The 22,112-nt window shown below is 41.5% G+C and overlaps 1 protein-coding gene across 1 annotated transcript in view; it reads right to left on the bottom strand.

Annotated features, from left to right (window-relative positions):
- LOC124774873 (chymotrypsin-1-like) overlaps positions 1 to 22,112 on the bottom strand; it is a 156,418-nt gene that overhangs the window by 114,921 nt on the left and 19,385 nt on the right. The window contains exon 3 of the mRNA XM_047249525.1: positions 12,381 to 12,519. Within this exon, the coding sequence (XP_047105481.1) occupies positions 12,381 to 12,519 (139 nt within the window). The remainder of the gene's footprint in view (positions 1 to 12,380; positions 12,520 to 22,112) is intronic.

Here is a 22,112-nt window from a genome sequence, read left to right as displayed (position 1 = left end):
ACGTCCACATGCTAACACCTTTTTATTGGTCTTTTTCACTGACGCACATGTACATTACCATGAGGGGTGAGGTACACGGGTTTGCGTTTACAATTACGGAGTGGAATAGAGTGTGTCCCGACATGTCAGGCCAATAGATGTTTAATGTGGTGGCCATCATTTGCTGCACACAATTGCAATCTCTGGCGTAATGAATGTCGTACACGGCGCAGTACATCTGGTGTAATGTCGCCGCAGGCTGCCACAATACGTTGTTTCATATCCTCTGGGGTTGTAGGCACATCACGGTACACATTCTCCTTTAACGTACCCCACAGAAATAAGTCCAGAGGTGTAAGATCAGGAGAACGGGCTGGCCAATTTATGCGTCCTCCACGTCCTATGAAACCCCCGTCGAACATCCTGTCAAGGGTCAGCCTAGTGTTAATTGCGGAATGTGCAGGTGCACCATCTTGCTGATACCACATACGTCGACGCGTTTCCAGTGGGACATTTTCGAGCAACTTTGGCAGATCATTCTGTAGAAACGCGATGTATGTTGCAGCTGTTTGGGCCCCTGCAATGAAGTGAGGACCAATGAGGTGGTCGCCAATGATTCCGCACCATACATTTACAGTCCATGGTCGCTGTCGCTCTACCTGTCTGAGCCAGCGAGGATTGTCCACGGACCAGTAATGCATGTTCCATAGATTCACTGCCCCGTGGTTTGTGAAACCCGCTTCATCGGTAAACAGGTAGAACTGCAACGCATTCTCTGTTAATGCCCATTGACAGAATTGCACTCGATGATTAAAGTCATCACCATGTAATTGCTGATGTAGCGACACATGAAACGGGTGAAAGCGGTGACGATGCAGTATGCGCATGACACTACTTTGACTCAGTCCACCGGCTCTCGCAATGCCCCGTGTACTCATGTGTGGGTTCATGGCAACAGCAGTTAACACACCAACTGCACCCGCTTCTCCTCTGACGGGCCTGTTACGGACCCGTTTGCGTGCTACGACCATACCTGTTGCATACAGTTGGCGGTAGATGTTTTCCAATGTGCGGCACGTTGGATGCTCTCTGTCCGAGTACCGTTCAGCATACACCCTGCAGGCTTCAGCTGCATTTCGTCGACACTCGCCATAGATGAGTATCATCTCCGCCTTTTCAGAGTTCGAATACACCATGGTCACAGTTCCTACAACACTACACTATCACCGACGTCTGGTAACACGGTGTACTACAGTTGGTCTGCGTGCGGAGACGAATGCAAAATAACAATAGCAGCAAGCGCTACATGCGGACACTGCGACAGCTAGACCAAACCACAACAGTGCACTACAGCCACACTCGTAAACACGGTCGTCATCGTAAACATGTCCCTGCAGATGCTGTTCGCCGACCGTGGCCCGTGTTTGTTACAACACGCAACTGAACGCCGGAGGTTTCAAACGTCAATTTTAGGTTACAATATCTCCGGATGTAACTGACATTTTACAGTGCAACAAAAGGCACTGATTACGTATTTGTTTATATGTTCAGATTTGCTAACAAAACTAACGTGGTTCCATTTAAAAAACGTAGGTTTGTGTTAAAAAACATACTTCCGTGCATTTTTTATGGTTTGTATTAACCAATTACACTAGCCCCTCTCCTCACGTCCGATCTGTGGAATCGGTTCGTCAGTATTTGATGTGGTTTACGAAATATATCCAGCGGTAACGGTAGGTGACTCACTCTGTAAATTGAAACAGTCTACGTTAGCACTCTATAGACAGTGATAAACGTTTTTGCAGTAAGCAGATTCTCCTACTATCGTGTACTACAAAATATATGTCCACAGTTGCCACAAACAAATTTCTGGACTCAAAAATAGTGGCAGCCACAAGATCTTTAGACGTGGGCAGGGATGGAAGTCACACAGTTCGACAGCTAGTCAACTGTGTGGATATTATGACAATTTGTATTTCATATTCCTCAGCATTCCCATTACCAAAGTGACTTTGCGCGTGTGTCTGTAGTCCTTATGAAATTCGTTTGCTTATGACTCAATACGCTGTTTCTTTCGTCCTGTTGATACGGAATACTTCCGTTTATTGTTTTACTCCTTGACACAAAATTTCATGTCTTTTGGTGCAGGGCCATCGGCTCCTTTCCATTGCTACACCTGCTGTTTCTGAGGTCTAGTTTCATCCACAGAGATAAAAATGGATACAGTTCCAGCCCCACGATTTTTTAAAACGTCCCGATCGTTTTCTGCAGAAGCGTTTTCGTATTTTCCTTCGGTGAACCTTTATTACAGGAGACCTGCAATTGCAAAACACACTCCTGGTTAGTCTTCAGGTGAAATGCCTCTGATTTGTTTATTGTCTCATACGTTTCATTACCCTTTCAATCGTCCATCATTAAGTATCGTGCACAGTGTTTCGATTTTCTCATCCATGATTGCTGTTTTAAGTGTCCAACACGTGGAACACCTTAAAGAGAGTGACCGACACTTTTGAATTCAACAGGCCACCGTATTTACTGGAAATGAAGGAACAGATTCTTCACAACCAGTTCCGGTTGATACTCCATTACTACAGTGAACTTCCTTAGTGCTAGTTTATATATTTTGTGGAAACTACTCTAAAAAAAGCCCTCTTACATAATGAAATGTGGAAATGTGTTTGCCAACAGCTTTGTATTTATCGTTTAACAGAAGAATAAGCAAACAAAAATTTTGTACTAATACCCTGCTTAATTTTGTCCCCAGCACCCACTTCCCAAAAAACCCCCACCCTTCCCTATCGATAGCAAAAACAGACTTTCACTGGTATTAGCGTCATCTATGTGCTACTTACATAACTCTTCACCTTGCCTTCACATGATTAAAAAGCACAAAAATAATGCTTACCTTAAATAACAGAATACATCAAACAATTACAGTTGTGAAGGGCATATGCGTCTGCAGCTATCTTCTCCGTACGCCATCAGGCTGTATAATTAAACATATGGAACAGAAACATACAATAAACTGGAAGAGAGAAAGAATTCATTGGAAAGTTGAAAGTTCCACCGCCTCTCACGGCTTATTTTTTAATTTTTATTTATTTATTTATTTATTTTAATTTAAGCACGTTGCTTCAGTTTAATACACAGGGTGATAAATAAAGTGCTATTGATCAAACAATACTAGTCAAACAACGGTGCAAAATAACATTTCCATGTTTCGTCGATTCTGTGACGTACACAGCCTTATAGTCTCTGTAACCAAGCAAACAAAAATGATAATTTATTTGGGCCAGAAATATATCTTGCGCACGAATTTCAGAGTAGACCTCATATCGCACACCCATTTTCCAGTCTGTAAACACAGTTTTCTTCTTCTTGTGCACTTCAAGGCTTAGGCACTTGTGCCTGTTCCCTCTTTACCTTTCATCGCCACCTCATTCTGGGTCTTCCTACATCCCTTCTTTCTTTCCACTGGTATAGTACAGCAAGACGTGGGATTCACTCTGAACTGATTCTTTGTAGTTGAGGTTCCCACAAAGTTTTATTTTGTTCAATCTTTTCATTAATGTTACAAATATCTAGTGAATTCCCAATATCTTCATTTCCTGTACTGTATTCTCTCATAAAGCCTTTCATTATCCTAAAAAATCTCATTTTATTGCTTGTAGTTTGAAATTATCGTTTTTTTTTATGGATCCATGACTCACTAACATATAACAATACAAGCGCAGCCATGATTTTATAAAATTTTAATTTTGTTTCCTTCCACATTTTGTTCTTCAATGTTTCGTTTTCCTCTTGCATGTTGACTGATATTTGTTAATCTTATTTTCTGTGTCCCTGTCCATGTCATAATTTATAACGCATTCTAGGAAATTAACGTCAGAGGTCTGCTCAAATAGTGTTATTATTTTTAAGTGTGTGATGTATTTATAGTGATGAGTCATGGTTTTAGTTTTCTTTGTTGATATTCGAAGATTTTCTTTTCTTTTCCCAAACATGCAGTTTATAGCTCATTTTCAGTTTCTTCCAAAATCATTTATATGCGCATTAAATGAGATTTTTGACAGGCTGCAGCCTTGTTTCAGTTCCTTATTGGTAGTTATTTCTTCTGTTTTATTGTTACCAACATTTTTATAATTTTTGTGTTCATGTGTAAGCTTCTTATAGTATCAATAACATGTCGAGGATATCCAGCTTTAATCCTTATGTCCCATAGTTTTTTCCTGTTAACACTGTCAAAAGCTTTTTCGAGGTCAATAAAAGCTATAAGTGTTTCTAAACTGAATTCTCGTCGTTTCTCTAAACTTCTTTTCATGGTGAATATGTTATGACTGCGTGAACAGCCTTTGCAGAATCCACACTGTCCTTCAGCTAGAAGAGTATCTGCTATGGTTCTTAAACGATTATAGATTATTTTTCAAAAATTCTATGTTTAGGAGGCTAATTCTTCTGTAATTTTTGCAATTGTTTCTTTGACTTAAAGAAATGATACAGCTTCTGATACTTTCAATGAGTTTATGATTGCACACCAGTACCAACATTCTTTAAATAGATGTACTCGTCTAAAATCACAAAAGGAACAAGCATATTTCAAATTTTTCTTCTTAATAGCACCTGATCTATATGCTTTCCTATTTTTATCCTTTTTAAAACTTCTGGCAGTTCTTCCTTTGTGACTGAGTCCATCGTACTCGTATGTGATGTTTCCCCTTCTCGTCCTTCAAGTCTGGATCTTGTATTTGCCACAACGTCTTATACAATTCTTTGCACTGACCTTGGTTAGTTATATTTATTTACATTTGTACAGTCTAGCATCTGATATGAAACAAGAACACAGATCACATCTTTCATCATTCATTATATCAGAAAACGGAATACCACATATAGAAAAGGTCTACTGCTGTTTTCGTCAACGCAGAGTGAACCATAACTCCACCGACAAAATTTCGAATGTTACTTAAGGAAAGTTTCTGAGCATTTTTGCATAAAGAATCCATTGTCTCCAACATATCGTTAGACAGTAATCGTATTTCATTTGATTTTTTACTCCATTATATTTTGCATAGAAAGCATCTACATACCAGTGAAAATGTCAATGCTGTTTCTTCTTTAGAAGTAATACTCACTATTCTGTCATTTTACTTTTCTATCTGAAGCATGCACCCAGAACTCCTCCAACATGTTTCAAGTTTATTTTCGGTAGTGTTAGTTGTACGTTAAGAGTGATACAGAAAGAAGTGTGGATAGGTTTACTGTTGAAGAGTTGGTGGATATGCACCTTGGGTACAGGTTCACTAAAGCTATGAAAGAGCTTCGCACATATGCTATGCGAACCTCTTGCTCCAACCACGGTGACCATACCACAATACTTTTGCATCTGCCCTTAGGTACCTAAGAGGATATGGATCCTTCCTTGGTAGAAGGTGTTGCAAATTACTAGTTTTTCATTGTGAAGGTGTTTACACAGAAACGTAGGTGAAAGATGTAACAGTTCGAGTAAATCGAAATTACTTTATTTCTCTATAAAGACCCACGGAAGACTACTTGTCACTTATCCCTAAAAAATGTCCCTATAGAAGCCTCGAAAATGTGCTGGTAGAGTTCATCTTCAACCTGTATGGAAACTGAATTTAAAATATAAACACTCCGGTGGTAACAGGATTTGTCGTACCATGACTAACACTGCAAAAAGAACGTTGTATGTCCAGCCAAACATTGTGACAAATATCACAAGCTCAGCTTGCTTCTTTAATGAAATATGGGAGAGCAGTGAGCAGGAACTGGATGTTACTCATCCCTAGATGCGTGTTTATTTGTTTATTGCATCTCACGATAAAGACGTTGCTTTTCTGCGTCTGGGATGACGTTACTGTATTCAGTATGAAAGTTATATTTCTGAAGTCGTATATGATTCATTATTACTTCTACTTAAAATTTAGCATGACGCAGATTTATTTACGGTGTTATTCCAAATCTATGTAATTAATATTAATTTGGATGTTATGATACGTTTAGTGTCGATTTTCTCCACACTGAAACGCCGTTGGCGAAAGATAGTTTCTATCCCATAATTCGACAACATCATATAAATTTTGATTCATTTCTCAGTGTGTTATTACTGAGTTATAAATTTCGTTACTCCTTTTATTGCATTGGAAACCGACGTTGTTGGCAGAGTCAGACGTTGTTTACTCTGCCCGAAATAGTTTGCTGTGGTGCACATGACTGAATTAAAATGGATTAGCCAAGAAAGATCGTCACGATACGGATTATTTCTGTATATCTGTGCTCAAGACCATGTAAACACACAGAAAACCTGAAGTAGTACCCACAATCGTCAACTCAACTTGCTATTTCCTAATGTATTGTTTTTGGCCCATGTAATTGAATATACTAATAGACCTGTTTGACAATGTAAATATCACGAAATGAACGTCATCGAAAGTGATTATTCGTCAAAATACAGGTGATTCGCGATAGTTTGAATGACAGAAACTAAAAAAGTTACAAGCTGTTATTTGATATCCAATAGCATCTTAAGAAACTACACTACAATGTTACTTGGGAATGAGAGGTATCTACACGAAATCACACCAGACGGGGACAAATGAAGTGAGAAGTGGCACTATCTCCCTACAAAGAAGTTTACCAATGTGACTCGCATAGTACCTAAAGAGTACAATTTAAATATTTCTGTTCAGTGAAACGAATGATTTTTGTTCATGGGGAAGGTGTAACCAAATTTATAGAGCAATTTCCTTGATACTGCTACTTCAGGTTTCTTAACCCTGTAACTACCATCGGGCCTCATAGACCCGGAGGAGGAGATAGAGATAAGTGTTGAACGTCCCGTCGACAACGAGGTCATTAGAGACGGAGCGCAAGCCCGGGTGAGGGAAGGATGGGGAAGGAAATCGGCCGTGCCCTTTCAAAGGAACCATCCTGGCATTAGCCTGAAGCGATTTTAGGGAAATCACGGAAAACCTAAATCAGGATGGCCGGAGACGGGATTGAACCGTCGTCCTCCCGAATGCGAGTCCAGTGTGCTAACCACTGCGCCACCTCGCTCGGTCCTCATAGACCCGTCCGCAGTTTTTATCATCTTCTCTGTTAGTAACTATTCATTTTATTTTATTGAAATTTGAAGACATTTACTAATAACGATTTTGAAAACTAATTACAAAAGTTTACCTATGGCTGTGGGTTAAAATGTTTGTCTACGTTTCCTCCCATACAGCCCTCGCAAACACTTGCTGTTAGAAACAGTTTTTAAATAAGCAGATCTGTGTCTCCACAGTGTCTGTTACGTCATTTGCTATTGTTTACTCGCCTTGTTATTCTCTCATGACTCATCAGTCCACCTTGTGATAAGAACGTCTTTATTTTAGTGCAACATTTCATAACGGTTGTCTGTCTTACAAAGTGAAAATATTACGGAGGATTATCAGATGAGGATATAAGGGAATTTTTGAAGCAGTTTTCTGATTCAGGAGACCCACCTAGTGAACTCGAAATTTCCAGTGACAATGATAATGAGGTAGAGGATGCTGAAAACGCAGAACAACACGAAGACTACAGTGACCATGAAGAATTCTTTTACTAAGAAGAAGAACAATTTAATGCAAAGTCTGTTGAGTGTGACTTATTGTTATCTGCTAATGGGAATCAAATATGAAATACAGCCCTTGGGGCTGGATGTTTTGGCAGGCAGAGCAAAAAGGATATATTGAAAGAATGCCAGGGACGTAAAAAGTGTTCGATTAGAAACTGTAATAATAAAGAGTCTTGTTTAATGTCCTTCTTTCGCGTCCCCCTCATCGAGAAAGTGTGTATGTGGACCAGCAAAGAAGCTCTAATCGTCTACAAGGACTGGTGGATGTACATTTGCATGAAATTCAAAACTTACTTGGCGTTCTGATGCTGACAGGTGTTTACAAATCAAGAAATGAAGACATCACTCAGCCTTGGGGCGTTGAGAATTGCCCACCACTGTTCAATGAAATTATGTCTCGTAACCGCTCCCATCCTATTCTGAGGGTGTTGCACTTTGGCGCTGTAGCAACCCGACGTGAACATAGGTCAAGTGGTAAACTGGAACAAATCAGAGAGGTTTCCGAGATGTGGGAAAGTATCCCAAGGGACATATGTGATCCAGGCTTTTTCGGCGTAATCCAATGATGAAACGATCTCGGGTGATCAATAGAGTAATGGCGTCGTCTTGTCGCAAAGTTTCGCTGACTTTTGTATCCATTATTTTCGCTTGAATATGATGGGTACGAAACTCATCGAAACGGTGCCACAAGACGACGCCATCACTCGGTTGGTCACTCGAGAAGATTTCATCATTACCCTGACGGAAGCCTAAGTTCCATGAAGACCGATGTCCGTGGATGAACAGTTAATCGTATTTCGAGACCGCTATCGTTTCGTCGATATATTCCATCAAAATCTGGGAGATAAGGAATAAAATTATGGGCAGTTTGTGACAATACAACGCGTTGTTGCTGGAAGATGAAAGTATATTTGTGGGAAGAGGAAGAAACCAGAGCCGCGCGACTTGGAGATAATATAGTGAATACCCTGGAGACTGAACTTGAAAGGTCTGAACGTACTCGCATCGCCTCTATGTGTGTCTCTTATTTACGTGTCTCGGCTTAGCTTATTGTTTGTTGTCAAAAAAGCTGACACCAGATGGTAATATCCGAAAAAAGAATGGTTAACTGCCTGCCGCTTTTGTTACGGCTGAACTAGATTGGATTAGATTAGATTAATACTAGTTCCATGGATCATGAATACGATATTTCGTAATGATGTGGAACGAGTCAAATTTGTGAAGTACGCCCTACCAAATATTATGACAGACTCTTATGTTCCGAAGAAGAACAAAGTTGTTAACGACCTTAGCTCTCTTCATGACCAACCAATCGTATCACTATCAGGAGTAAAGAAACCTGAGGTTGTAATAATATGAGCCGGCCGCCGCGGCCGAGCGGTTCTAGGCTCTTCAGTCAAGAACCGCACGAGTCGTACAGTCGCAGGTTCTAATCTTGCCTCGGGCATGGATGTGTGTGATGTCCTTAGGTTAGTTAGGTTTAAGTAGTTCTAAGTTCTAGGGGACGGCCTACCTAAGATGTGCTCAGAGCCGTTTTTTGTAATAATATGCAATGCCACGAAAATCGGCATCGATACCATGGACCAGAAGAAGTGTTGCTACAGTGTGAAGGAAAACATAAGGCGCTGGTCATTGGTAAATTTCTTCAAAATGATCAACGTAACTGTAATGAACGCATACATAATATGGATGATGCTGACTGCCAATAAAAAATTAGACGTTGGCCTTTCCCCTTCAATTTGGGAAATCAACTAGCAGGAATAAGGAAGTCAATGACATCTTTAGTAGCATTGGGTCCAGGAAGGGCAGAGAAACTTCCAGCTAAGAAAAGGAGAACTTGTGCATTTTGTGTAGAGAAAAAAACAGACAAAAGACAAATTACATGTTATAAGAGCACCAAACCTGTATTCTCTGAACATTCTGCTATTATATGTGGACCCTGCGCAAATTTGCTGTGAGAGATATATTACAAAAAATTTGGTGTAGAATGAAGAACAAACTGTAATTAAAAAGCTACTAATATAGGTATAAAATTGTGTTTTTAAAAATTTAAATTTTAAACAAACAAAATGGTAGTTCAAGCCATAATCATCGAAAATAGAGTCAGCCTATGCCAATTCAAACAACACGACCCTGAGAGGCACGACTGGTAGGAAACATTATACAGATTGTCTGTCAAGCAGAGGGATATACATAACGAAGAAAAATGTTACAATATTGTTTACAAGATTCCAAATGATGTGTTTAATACATAGAATAATCTAAAATTTGCCACCGACATACAGTAATATTATGAGATTTTCGAAGCTATCGTAATGGTTGTTGAAACTGGGAATGAAGTACAAATAAATAGTAGAAATAATAAATGAAAGTGGGAAAGCGAACATTGTCTTATCTATTACATCATTAAGTCTATTGGAACTCGGAGCGGCCATATAATAAAGAAAATCAGATAATATTTGCTAAACGGCAGGAAACAGTAACATAATCAGCGATATTAGATACTGGAAACGAGTAGATAAGTATCCAGATGTGCAGTCAGCTACTCACGGAGCGCACTGACTCCAGAGAAGTAGCAGGAAACAATATTTAGTACCTGCGACTGTAATATGGTGACAAGTCTCTCTTCCATCTTTTACAGTGTAGCTGGAGTCACCCTTCCGACAGGTCGTTGCTCTGCTTACCGGCAGTTTGCCCCAGCCAGCGGCGACTGCGTTAGCCCCGTCTTCTGTCTCCTGTCCCTGCGCCGGTAGGTTCACCGTAGAGATGGTCACTCCATCCAAAGCCAGCGGAGGAGACACTTGCACGTGTGACGAGACTACAGTTGTACCCAAGTGTATGTGGAAAACAGTGCATTCCACAGCAAGAAAATTTACAACTATACACTCATTACACATTAACTGACAATGTCATCAATTTTATAATCATACCTATAGCGAAAATTACCAACTTCTCAGAGAGATAAAATTGAAATTTTGCAATATCCCCTGACGCTCTCAATATGAATCACTTTCCCAGTATGACAGACATTAAGGCTGTATTTCACTTTCAGTACTCATGTAGGACAGGTGTGCTGCGCTTTATAGCTACAGTAATGAGTCTTCTCAATAACGGCTAAATTAATGAAAACGGGTGGATGTAAACTAGGTCCTTCAAAAAACAGTAGCAAAGTGTCAGATATACGTGTGCAGCATAGTTCTCCAGTTTTACGTAGACGTCCAGAGAAATTTATGAAGAATTTCAATTCATACATTGAATTCTAGCTGCAACAAATGTATACACTGTTCCTTAAAGTAATTGCTAACGTCTTCCCATGTTTCATCAATCGTAGGTCTTCTTCTGTACATTCCTTAAATTCTTTATGCCGTTAGTTTAATCTAGGTCCATGTTTCCTTCTCTCATGTATTTATATTTCTTCCGAGTTCTCAAGTTATTCTGTGTCTTAAAATTCACAGAATATATCTTTTCTGCCTTAACACAACAGTTTTGAAAGTAGACATCATCTTACTCTTTTCTACATTTTCTAAAACGTCCAAATAATTAACTGCTGGTAAAACACTGTTTACAAGTTTGCTTCTACCTTTCTAGCTTTCTGGTGAATTGCTTTGTTTTCTAGTAACTTATTTTCATTCCTGTTTTCCCAATAAATATGCTGTAAAAACTCCTCAGACAGTACACAAGAGCCATTCGCAATTGTGTTATTGTAATTTTCTTCCAATGAATCCGTAACACACAGGATTTCTGTCCTGGATGTCATGATGTAAGACAGAAAATTGCGCAATTTCGGTTTTTCTTTTTTTTACTATTTTTACTGGAAACCTATTTTTTCTTCCAATTCTGAGTAAAATTCGAAATTTTCTGATTCTATGCTTGGATATGTAGTGCTTGAGATACTTGTAGCTTTTTTTACTTTTTACAAAAATCTCTGAGAGTTCTGCGGTATTTTACAATTTTTCTCTAAACACAGCTAAATTTGTTTCCCAGCTTTCGTGAAATTCCAGTTAATAATGTTAAAATTTCTGTGCCACAAATTTCTCTTCTTCCGTCTCTCAATGAAGACTACTCAGACAAGTCGAATGATGACAATGGGACTACCATACACAGAAGGTGCAGTACGAACCTGTTATCTGACCACTCCATTGATCTGCAGACATCACTTTAGATACACCTGGACGTTCGTTTACTGGTGGGGGAATTCTGAAGATAATTTTATATTATTTTCTTCTGCACCGTTAGATGTAACAGTAAAGTCAGGTCTAACTACGCGTTTTCTGTAATTGCTCTTATGATTTAGAATAATGACCCAAAGACGTGTTCTGTAGAAAAGGCTCTAAATGTAATTTCTTTAGGAAGAAGGAGAAAAATTGATTAGGGTTTGACGAAGGTCGTTAGAGGAGAAGGCCACATTCTCAGGCTGTGTGAGATATGGTGTTGGCCATATCCTTTTCAAAGGGACCGAAAAAATAATTAACTTGCGTGATTTACGGAAGCCATGGAATGCTAAACGCCAGTGACCTAATGGTGATTTGAATAACCATCATCTCGAACGTATGTGCATTCAACACTGTTATAGGAGAGGTGAAAGCAGGATCCACACTCCGCTATTTGAATGGTCACAGCTGACAGTAGAATGAAGAGACTTAAATTCAGCTTTTGCACTGTGATCTCGAAACACTGAGTGATTTGCAATGTTTGTTCGGCATTACATCATACACGAACACAACAAAGGAATGTCAAGAAGTACACGAAATCCACCATGTTTGATGCGTATTTGTAAACTCACCCTGAGCAATGCTATGTCTGCAGCTGAGTCCACTAGTCCAGTATAGTTCTGGTGTACGATGCTCTGCTCCACTTGGTGGACGGACCCTCCACTGGTCTGTGAGTTCGTGCCGGCCAGTATGTACTGCTGAGACGGTAAGCTGGAAAGAATCACATCTGACAGAATGATATGTCTTACAGCTCGCTACGCTCCCATATGCTCTAAGAAGACCAGCTGTGCATAGCAAACGGTTGTGATGATCCACGAGCTTCGATTCCTCCCACGGGTCCGCTATGCTGGCGCAAGGAGTTACACGTCCTTCTAGCGAGAGTGTGCTCCCCGCGGTCTGGAATACTATTGAGCACCGCACAAGCGCGGAAAGGCGATCTTGTATTGATTTGTGAGAAAAGGAGGAGCGTAAGACGGTCAGGGAATCCTGCGCTTGTCGGGGTCTCGTGCTGCCTTCCACGCCCGAGACGGGCACGCAGAGGGGTAGGCAGTCTCGTAACCGCCGCTGGCCAGAACAACGCACGAGAGTGCAGCAAGCTGGAGTAGCGGCACGGAGCGAGTAAAGCCGCACATTGCTGAAGGCTGTGGTCTTCCTCTCATCTCCGCCGTCTGATTAACGGCGAGAACTCGCCGGATACTCCATTTCGAGTGAAGTTTCTTCGGTTTGACTCAACCCTTAAATTCAGTTGGCGGTTAGGGTGTCAAGTGCTAGTGATGTACTATGGTCGTTAGTTTGTGCTTTTGGGTTAAAACGTGAAATTGCATGTTGCACTTACGGAATGCCTGAATATCAGCGCTCGTTCTGTGAGCACTGAATTATAAGTACTCGTTCCCTCTGTATTCATGAGTTGTTAACCATCAATTCATGAAGTGTTAACCATCACGGTCGTGATTCGCTTAAGAGTTAATTTTTCTCACTTCCAGTTTCAGCCATGGCAGCGCTGGACAATACTGTGAATTCACATATGACTATTTTGCCTTATGGTAATGTGTAAATTAATTGAGTTTCTCTCTCCGCTATAGATTTATGTGGTAATTGCATGCATTAAGGTAACATTTCCAGGATATGGGCACAATGGTAGAGTGCACAAGTGTCTGAAGTAGCCAGATATGACAGGTCAGACGCCATTTCCCTCAATGGGGCCACGGAACCATCGTCTGTACAACTGAGTAAAAGGCAGCGTGTGTGATGTCCTTAGGTTAGATAGGTTTAAGTAGTTCTAAGTTCTAGGGGACTGATGACCTCAGATGTTAAGTCCCATAGTGCTCAGAGCCATTTGAACTATTTTGTAAGAGCAGCGTCGGATTTAAATTTAACGAACCAATGTGTTTATTGCTATTACTATTCCTCCGACTGGAATACTCTCTTTCAAATTCTGAAGGTGGCAGGGTTAAAATACAGGGAGCGAAAGGCTATTTACAATTTGTACAGAAACCAGATGGCAGTTATAAGAGTCGAGGGGCACGAAAGGGAAGCAGTGATTAGGAAGGGAGTGAGACAGGGTTGTAGCCTATCCTCGATGTTATTCAATGTGTAAATTGAGCAAACAGTAAAGGAAACAAAAGAAAATTCGGAGATGCAATTAAAATCCATGGAAAAGAAATAAAAACTTTGAGGTTCGCCGATGACATTGAAATTCTGTGAGAGACAGCAAAGGATCTGGAAGAGCAGCTGAACGGAATGGACTGTGTCTTGAAAGGAGGATATAAGATGAACATCAACAAAAGCAAAACGAGAATAATCGAATTTAGTCGAATTAAATCGGGTGATACTGCGGGAATTAGATTACGAAATGAGACGCTTAAAGTAGTAAAGGAGTTTTGCTATTTGGGGAGCAAAATAACTGATGATGGTCGAAGTAGAGAGGATATAATATGTAGAGTGACACTGGCAAGGAAAGCGTTTCTGAAGAAGAGAAATTTGTTAACATCGAGAATAGATTTAAGTGTCAGGAAGTCGTTTCTGAAAGTATTTGTATGGAGTGTAGCCATGTATGGAAGTGAAATATGGACGATAAATAGTTTAGACAAGAAGAGAATAGAAGCTTTCCAAATGTGGTGCTACAGAAGAATGCTGAAGATTAGATTGGTAGATCACATAATTAATGAGAATGTATTGAATAGAATTGGAGAGAAGAGAAATTTGTGTCACAACTTGACTAGAAGAAGGGATCGGTTGGTAGGGAATATTCTGAGGCATCAAGGGATCAGAAATTTAATATTGGAGGGCAGCGTGGAAGGTAAAAATCGAGAGGGAGACCGAGAGATGAATACACTAAGCAGATTTAGAAGAATGAAGGTTGCAGTAGGTACTGAGAGATGAAGAATCTTGCACAGAGCTGCATCAAACCAGTCGCCGGACTGAAGACCACAACAACAACAACTATTCCTCCGAGTCTCTGTATTTTTATTTTACCCATTGTTGTTAGTTACTAGGATTTTGGTTTGATGTTTTCTTAAAACTGGCGAAACTTAATCAGACAGTGTTAAGCAAATGGTGGCTGCAAGCCGTGTATTATAGTTCTTAATTCCTTACAGAGTAGCGTGCTAATTAGAACTTCGGGTTTCAAAGTTTTGAGTAATGGGATACCACTCTATTTCAGCTTAGATAATTGAATTTCGACTTAATTCCTCAAATAGTTTTGTTATTGCAAGCCTGGAATAGATGTGTAGAGTTCATTTATGAAAACAATTGTTTAGTGACTGTTTAAGATCTTAACAGTTTTAGGGCCCAAAGCCCGTTGTCCCTTCCTAAGACTTGTTTGAACACTTTTATAATTATTTGAACTATTAACTTTTTGAGAACCAAAGCCCATTGCCCTGTAACTATATTTGTTTGAGAATATTAACAATCGAATGTTATTGTTTCTTCAAGTACCAATGTGTGCAATATTTTAGCGTTGTCTTTTAGGCAAAATAAAATGTTCAATAAGAGAATCAGCTGCTTAAATTGTCCCCAAAGGACAGTTATCCATGTTCGAGTCAGATTCAGCCAAACGGACCGCTACCAAAACTTACAAATGAAAGAATTTAGTAGTGAAGAACGACACATCTGAAGGTACTAGAGGGAAAGCAGCAATACTATATTCACCTAACGGTCTGATAAATATATCACACTTGCTATGGTGCAACACACTCTTTGTTTTACAGAAAATATAGAAACTCCGTAATTACCTGATTTTTACAGTTCCATTCAGCGCCAGATCGTCGTAAACGCACAAGAAAGCAAGAGAATAATGCAGGTAGTCGAGGTTCAAGCAAATCTGTCAGTAATCCATAGAACAGTAATCTAGAACGTAGCCCAGTAAGGTCACGAAAGTAGTACCTTGCAGCCGCCAGACGGCCTTTTTTTTTCAAGGTCTGACCTCAGCTGCCAGACCTATACTACTGCCTGCTGGAGTCTCTTAGTGGCCGCCGGTGTTGTCAGCATGTATCGTTGCGACTCGACCACACGGTCAGATGACAGAACCTAGTAAAAATATGGTTCAAATGGCTCTGAGCACTATGGGACTTAACATCTGAGGTCATCAGTCCCCTAGAACTTAGAACTACTTAAACCTAACCAACCTAAGGACATCACACACATCCATGCCCGAGGCTGGATTCGAACCTGCGACCGTAGCGGTCGCGCGGTTCCAGACTGAAACGCGTAGAACCACTTGGCCACCCTGGCCGGCCAGAGCTTAGGGCTAGAAATACCCCGGTCGATACCGCGATCCAGGAAGGGGGAGGTGTGGCTGGGCAAGCCGTCCAACTGTTCCCAGGCCATCTCGACTCGAGGGAAAGTTGTGCCCTCTGCTGTGACATGGGGCGCAGTGCTGATCGTGGGGAAGGCAGGAACTGGTGTTCTGGTCTCCAGGTTTGAGCTGGAATTCAGAGGTACCGGAGGGCGAAAAGGATCCAATTCCACTATGTTTTCAGGTACAATGGCGTTGAACCTGCGGGTGCGGAGATTTCAAATGTCTGAAGTTATATCAAAGACAGATTTTGGGGTGGTGGTGTCTGTGTCGAGGGAGAAGCTGGTAAATGTTGGCTCAGTTTGCTGGCATGAGACTGAAGCAATTTCCGCATCTGCAGTTAAAAGGTGCGGACGAACCACTTGGCTTCGCCATTAGAGCCACGTTGTCAAGTGCAATATGACGTTGCGACAGCAGAAATCCTGAAACATACTGGATAACAACTGGAGCACATTGTCCGAAACGATTGTTTCTAGGTTCTTTTGACGACGAATTTTTTCTGTAAGGCGATGTAGAGTCTCCCTTGTTATGGTATTTGACTTTCTAGCTACGTGAGGAAATGTGGATAATAGGTCTGTCACGAGGGCTGACATTTATGTTATGAGAGGTCCAGCTGAGTCCACATGGACGAGTTCCAGCGTGCGCTGTGGGGCTGACCAGACGTGGAACCGTTGCTGGAGTGCTGACAGGGTTGAGGAGCAGGTCTTGCGGCAGCAGTCTGTCCTCTCGATTATTTTCAGACTCGACATGTAGTTTGCAATACCTATGTGCAGCGTCTCTTAGACTCACGAGCTGTTTTAGTTCTTCAGTTAGCCGAGATGCAAGTATCTGTTTTACTTTTCCAGTCTTTAATGGAGCATATTTGTCATGTAGTTCAATAAGTTTGTTAGTAAACCCATGAAGCCTTTGATTTATGTCCGAGAGAGGAATAGAAGATGTCCCACAAACCATTTTTGTGACTCGGTTGCAAGTTCAAATAAACTGATGCTTTTAAAGTCTCGGTTCATCGTCAATTGCAGTTCCTTCCTGCAACATTCTAGAGAGTACGCCATGAAAATTATGTCATGGGTGGACATATCAGGTGCAGATGTTTGAGAAGTACCAATTACTCTGTTTGGAGATTACGTTGCAGAGATATTCGTGAGAGTGCGGCTACTGTTGGTATGATGGGTAGGAGCAAGTTGAAGTATCGACACATTAGAAGAAGAAAACATTAGCTTAAATTTCACGCTGGATGGACTACTGTGTAGATAATTTGTGTTCCAGCTGTAATTATATGATCGTAAGTTTTTTTAAGACTTGAAAGAATAGTTTCGAAGCAGACAAATCCATGTACTTTCAGAGGTTTGTTTTTGACATCTATTAGGCAGTTTCTGTAATTCGATTTGATCTCTATCAACATACGTTCCATTAGTTTATTATCTCAATTATTGTTGGGTGTTTATGACAGAGTATCTGATAAATCAGAGCGTATATACGATCCTACTCCATCTCATGGTCGGTTACATCTGTCGTGTCTTAGATACATGTAGCCGTCTACATTTGCCGATATGACCGAACTCGCCAAAATGATCTGGCAGAGACTGGAAACCTGTCTGTGAAATGTGTGGCTTAGTGCTTTCGGGCGCAAAGCTCGGAAGGACGCTGTTGATGGATGTTAGCGACTCTGTACCAGTTAGGGCGAGGAACAAAGCACACGGGACAGCTCTAGGAAATATGGGTCGGAGGAAGTGAAAAGCGACACGTGTCTTCAGAGAGAGGGGAGGAATTGTGGCCAAGACAGCTGGTCCTTCAACAATGGACTGGAGACAGGAGAAGGCTCTACAATAATCCGTTCTTAACAGCACTAAAAGCAAGACCAGCCGAATAAAAACAGAGTGTATTATTCATGGTTCTGATGATGAGTAACAGCAACAATATGATAATAAATTGCTAAATGAAAATGGAAGGAAGACGGTAAATTAATCGTCTGACTAAGCGATGTGCGAGAACAAAGAAATAATATCGAAATAACGCACTATATAGGTATTGGAAGTATAAGAACTGAACAGAAAATTTAAAATTGGCCCTAAATGTAAACCTAAACAAACAAATAACAACACGTAACTGCTGTAAGGAGAGTATTACAAAAATTATTTGTTTCTTTACAAAACAAAGACACAAAAATGTTCACACATACTGGAGGCGGCAAGGGTTAACATGTTTTTAGCTTCTAAAGCACAGGCATTCGAGTTCATATGCACTGTATTTCCGTTCTTCACTATTAGAATGCCGTCGTTTGTTCACAAGTCCTGTGGCCCAAATCTCGAGATCGCACTGTTCGAAATCTTCAGTCTTTCAGAAGCGAGATCCTCGCGTCTTTTCAGACCTGTCTTTACGAGTTTCTTCTTTGTTGTGTCCGACTTCTTGGACGCTGAAGTGGCTAGTAATAACTCTGTTAGTTACAACTCTTTGAACAAGTAATGCTTTATTGATTACAACAAAACTTATCTTTGTAGCCAGGAACGGCAGTAGCTATGAAACTGCACACGTGGACTTGCGGTTCAAAACACATTAAATGAGCCACGATTACTGAATGAATGAATGGCGAATTGATACAAGTTCGGGATAGCTGTATTTACAGTCACTAGAAAACACAAGTTCGTAGACGTCTGTTGATGCACTTCTGATAGAATTGGCGCTTAGACACAGTTTACAGCAGACGGAAGACACTTCACTCCCCGATGGTTGCCACGGGTTCTGTCACGGCGCGTTAAGCACCACGAAGACGTTACTCCGGCAGGAACTTCCTAGAAGTGGGCGGGATCCGGCCTCGAACCGAACTCGCCTCCTGGCCTCTGAGGACGCTATTTCACAGCAGAGGGGTGCCTCGGAACTACGGGAGGCGCAGGTTCTTCCTAGCATCTCACTGGCGCCTCGTGATACCGCTTTTCTGTGCAGTATCTCTGTGGTCGACACTTCTTGCACCGCTCTCGGTCCTCGACGACACCACACTCTTCTCTCTGAAGATTTCGCCTCTATTACTGAATGACACAAACTTCACTAATAGGGGTCGAGGTTTGGAAGATCCTGACTTCTTATGCCCAGCTCTGTAACTTCTATCTATGTCATTCAGTGTCACTTGCGGGCCTAGCTTTTCTCAAACACGACTAGTCGCTAATTCGTCGACAAAACATTAGTTAGTCAGATTTCTCGATCAGCTTGTATTCGAGCATTCATTGTCTACCCTCAGCTTCTTTGAAAGACTTTTTCAGTGCATGGATTTCGCACGCATTCGTCTACATACTTTATGTATTTTGGCCGTCACTACGACAGCGTAAGTATTGCCCTATGGTGGATCCATAGCGCGTCTTGCAGCTAGAGCGCCCAACTCTCCTAAGCGTTCACGAGCGCGGCGAAGCGACGTTGTGGATGCAAGGCGATGCCACAGCAGCTCCCAGCGTCGGCTCGACTCCGGTCTGGACGTTAGCGATGCTGCTCGTTGCTCGACAGTTATCCATTTAAAACGCAGTTCCTGCTTACAGGTAGTCAGAATCAATCACTAATATATCACTGGGCCTCTCCACAGGATTCTCGTACGTGCGTTGTGTTTTGTAGTTGTTGTTGTTGTTGTTGTGGCCTTCAGTCCAATTAATCTCTCCATGCTACCGTATCCTGTGTAAGCCTTTTCTTCTCCGAATAACTATTGCAACCTACCCTTTGTGAATGTTTTTACTGCATTCATGTATTCGTCTCCCTTATGATTTTTACACCCCACGCTTCCCCTCAGTAACAGATCGCTAATCAAAATTGCTCAAATGCCTCTAACCTAAGGATATCACACACAGCCATGCCCGAGGCTGGATTCGAACCTGCGACCGTAGCGGTCACGAGGTTCCAGACTGAAGCGCCTAGAACCGCACGGCCACACCAGCCGGCAGATCCCTAATCCATTGATGTCTTATAATGTGTACGATCAACCTAGCCCTTCTTCTCGCCTGGTTATGCCACACACTTCTTTCTCCCCAGTTCTTTCCAGTACAGCCTCATTACTTACGTGATCTACCCATCTAATCTTCTGCATTTTTCTATAGTACCACATTTCAAAAGCTACTTTATTGTCCGTGTTCCAAATGCACACATTGCAACACTGCATAAAAATACTTTTAGAAAGGAATTCCTAAATCTTAAATCAATATTCGATGCTAAAGAATTTCTCTCCTTCAGAAACACTTTCCTTGCCACTGCCAGTCTATGATCTATATCCTCTCTACTACGGCCATCGTCTTTAATTTTGCTGCTCAAACAGCAAAACTCATCTACTACTTTCAGAGTCTCGTTTCCTAAATTAATCTCTTGAGCATCACCTCATTTAGTTCTACTACATTCTATCATCCTTGTTTTACTTTTGTTGATATTCGTCTTACAACCTCCTTTCAGGACATTCTCCATTCGGTTCAGCTGCTCTTGGAAGTCATTTGCTGTCCTTGACAGAACTGCAGTATCATTGTCAATGTACGGAGTGAATAACGTCGGGGATAGGCTACAACCGTGTCTCACTCCTTACCCAACCACTGCTTCCCTTTCAAGCAGCTCGACTGTTTTAACTGTACAAGTTATAAACGTATAAGTTGTAAATAATCTTTTACTCCCTGCATTTTATCCCTGATACATTCATAATTTCAAAGAGAGTATTCCAGTCAACCTTGTCAAAAGTCTTCTATAAGTCCATACAAGCTATAAACGTAGGTTTGCCTTTCCTTAACCTTTCTTCCAAGATACGTCGTAGGATCAGCATTGCCTCACTCGTTGGTATATTTCCCCGGGTTACAGACTGATCATCCCCGAGAAGTCGCCGCTGCAATGGCCAGCGCATTGTAGACCGTCAATAAAGCAGAGGATGGGCCCTTGTTAGGCAGGAAGCTGACAAAACAACTTTGAGCGTTCTGCGAATTTCCGTGGCACAGGGCCACTGGCGCCCAGACGTCCACACTCTGTTACAAAACATTTAGCGAGTTTATGCCGTTCTTTGGAAACTTTCAAATGGACGCAACAGGGGAGATAACAAGCTTTTATGGAGGGCTGTAGTTCCATCCTGGTCATGTTGTTAGCATAAGACACGGTGTAACCGAGAGGGACAGAGGTCGCGAAGTTGAATACTTTTTCCTCTTCTCCCAATTAACTTTAAAGTCTCTGATTGGTGAAATCGGTGTACGCAGAGCAAGGAGCGCTCTCTGAGCTTCGAACACCGCGCTCCAGCTCGTAATTGGCTTGTGCTAAAGTGGGGGAAGTCTAAGAGGTAAAATGTGATTTGCTACCGAACTGATCAGGAAAGCGGGTGGGGAGAGAAGAGAACACTCTTGTATTGGCGCTTCGCTGGTAAAGAACTGCAGGTCTCTACCTAAACGGTGAGACTTGTGTCCTTTGCTAGTGTGACACTTATAGCCTGTGCCAGTCACCTTGTGAAACATCAGAGGTACTGCCTATAGCATCACGCACACAACGAATAATGCGTGGGTGTACTTACTTGTCTCGAGTCGGCCGTCCTAACATTTGACACATTCTGTCACGCATAATCGTGGAGCGGAGTCAAATTGGTTTGGCAGACCAGCAAACGGATCCACCTACACACTGGAATCCACTGGGTTTCAGAGGCTCATAGGAAAGTACCTGCGTTCCGAATCAACCAAACGTGAGACCGCGTACTTTCATTTTCCGGGCGCGCGCCATTAAGAACAGATTCCGGCCGTGCATGACTTCAATCGCCGAACGCATTGTGGTGTGCCGCCCTGACCGGCGACCGGCCAAAAACCGACTGTCTCTAGAGCACAGTATGGTACTGCCATCTATATTCATAAAAATTTAGTAGATATCGTCACAGAATTCGAATCATGTTCCAGAAAGACTCTGCCTTCTCACAGTGAAACGCACTAGTAAACAGTGTACATTTGTTAATTCGTAGGTTCCAATTAATGATGACAATAGGAAAACTCCGAGTACCGTAGAAGCATTCTCGGAACTTTTGGAA

The sequence above is a fragment of the Schistocerca piceifrons genome, chromosome 1 (assembly GCF_021461385.2).
Source record: "Schistocerca piceifrons isolate TAMUIC-IGC-003096 chromosome 1, iqSchPice1.1, whole genome shotgun sequence".
Lineage (NCBI taxonomy): Eukaryota > Metazoa > Arthropoda > Insecta > Orthoptera > Acrididae > Schistocerca > Schistocerca piceifrons.
Note: the sequence above shows the minus strand (reverse complement) of the source record. Positions and strands in the feature narration are given on the sequence as shown.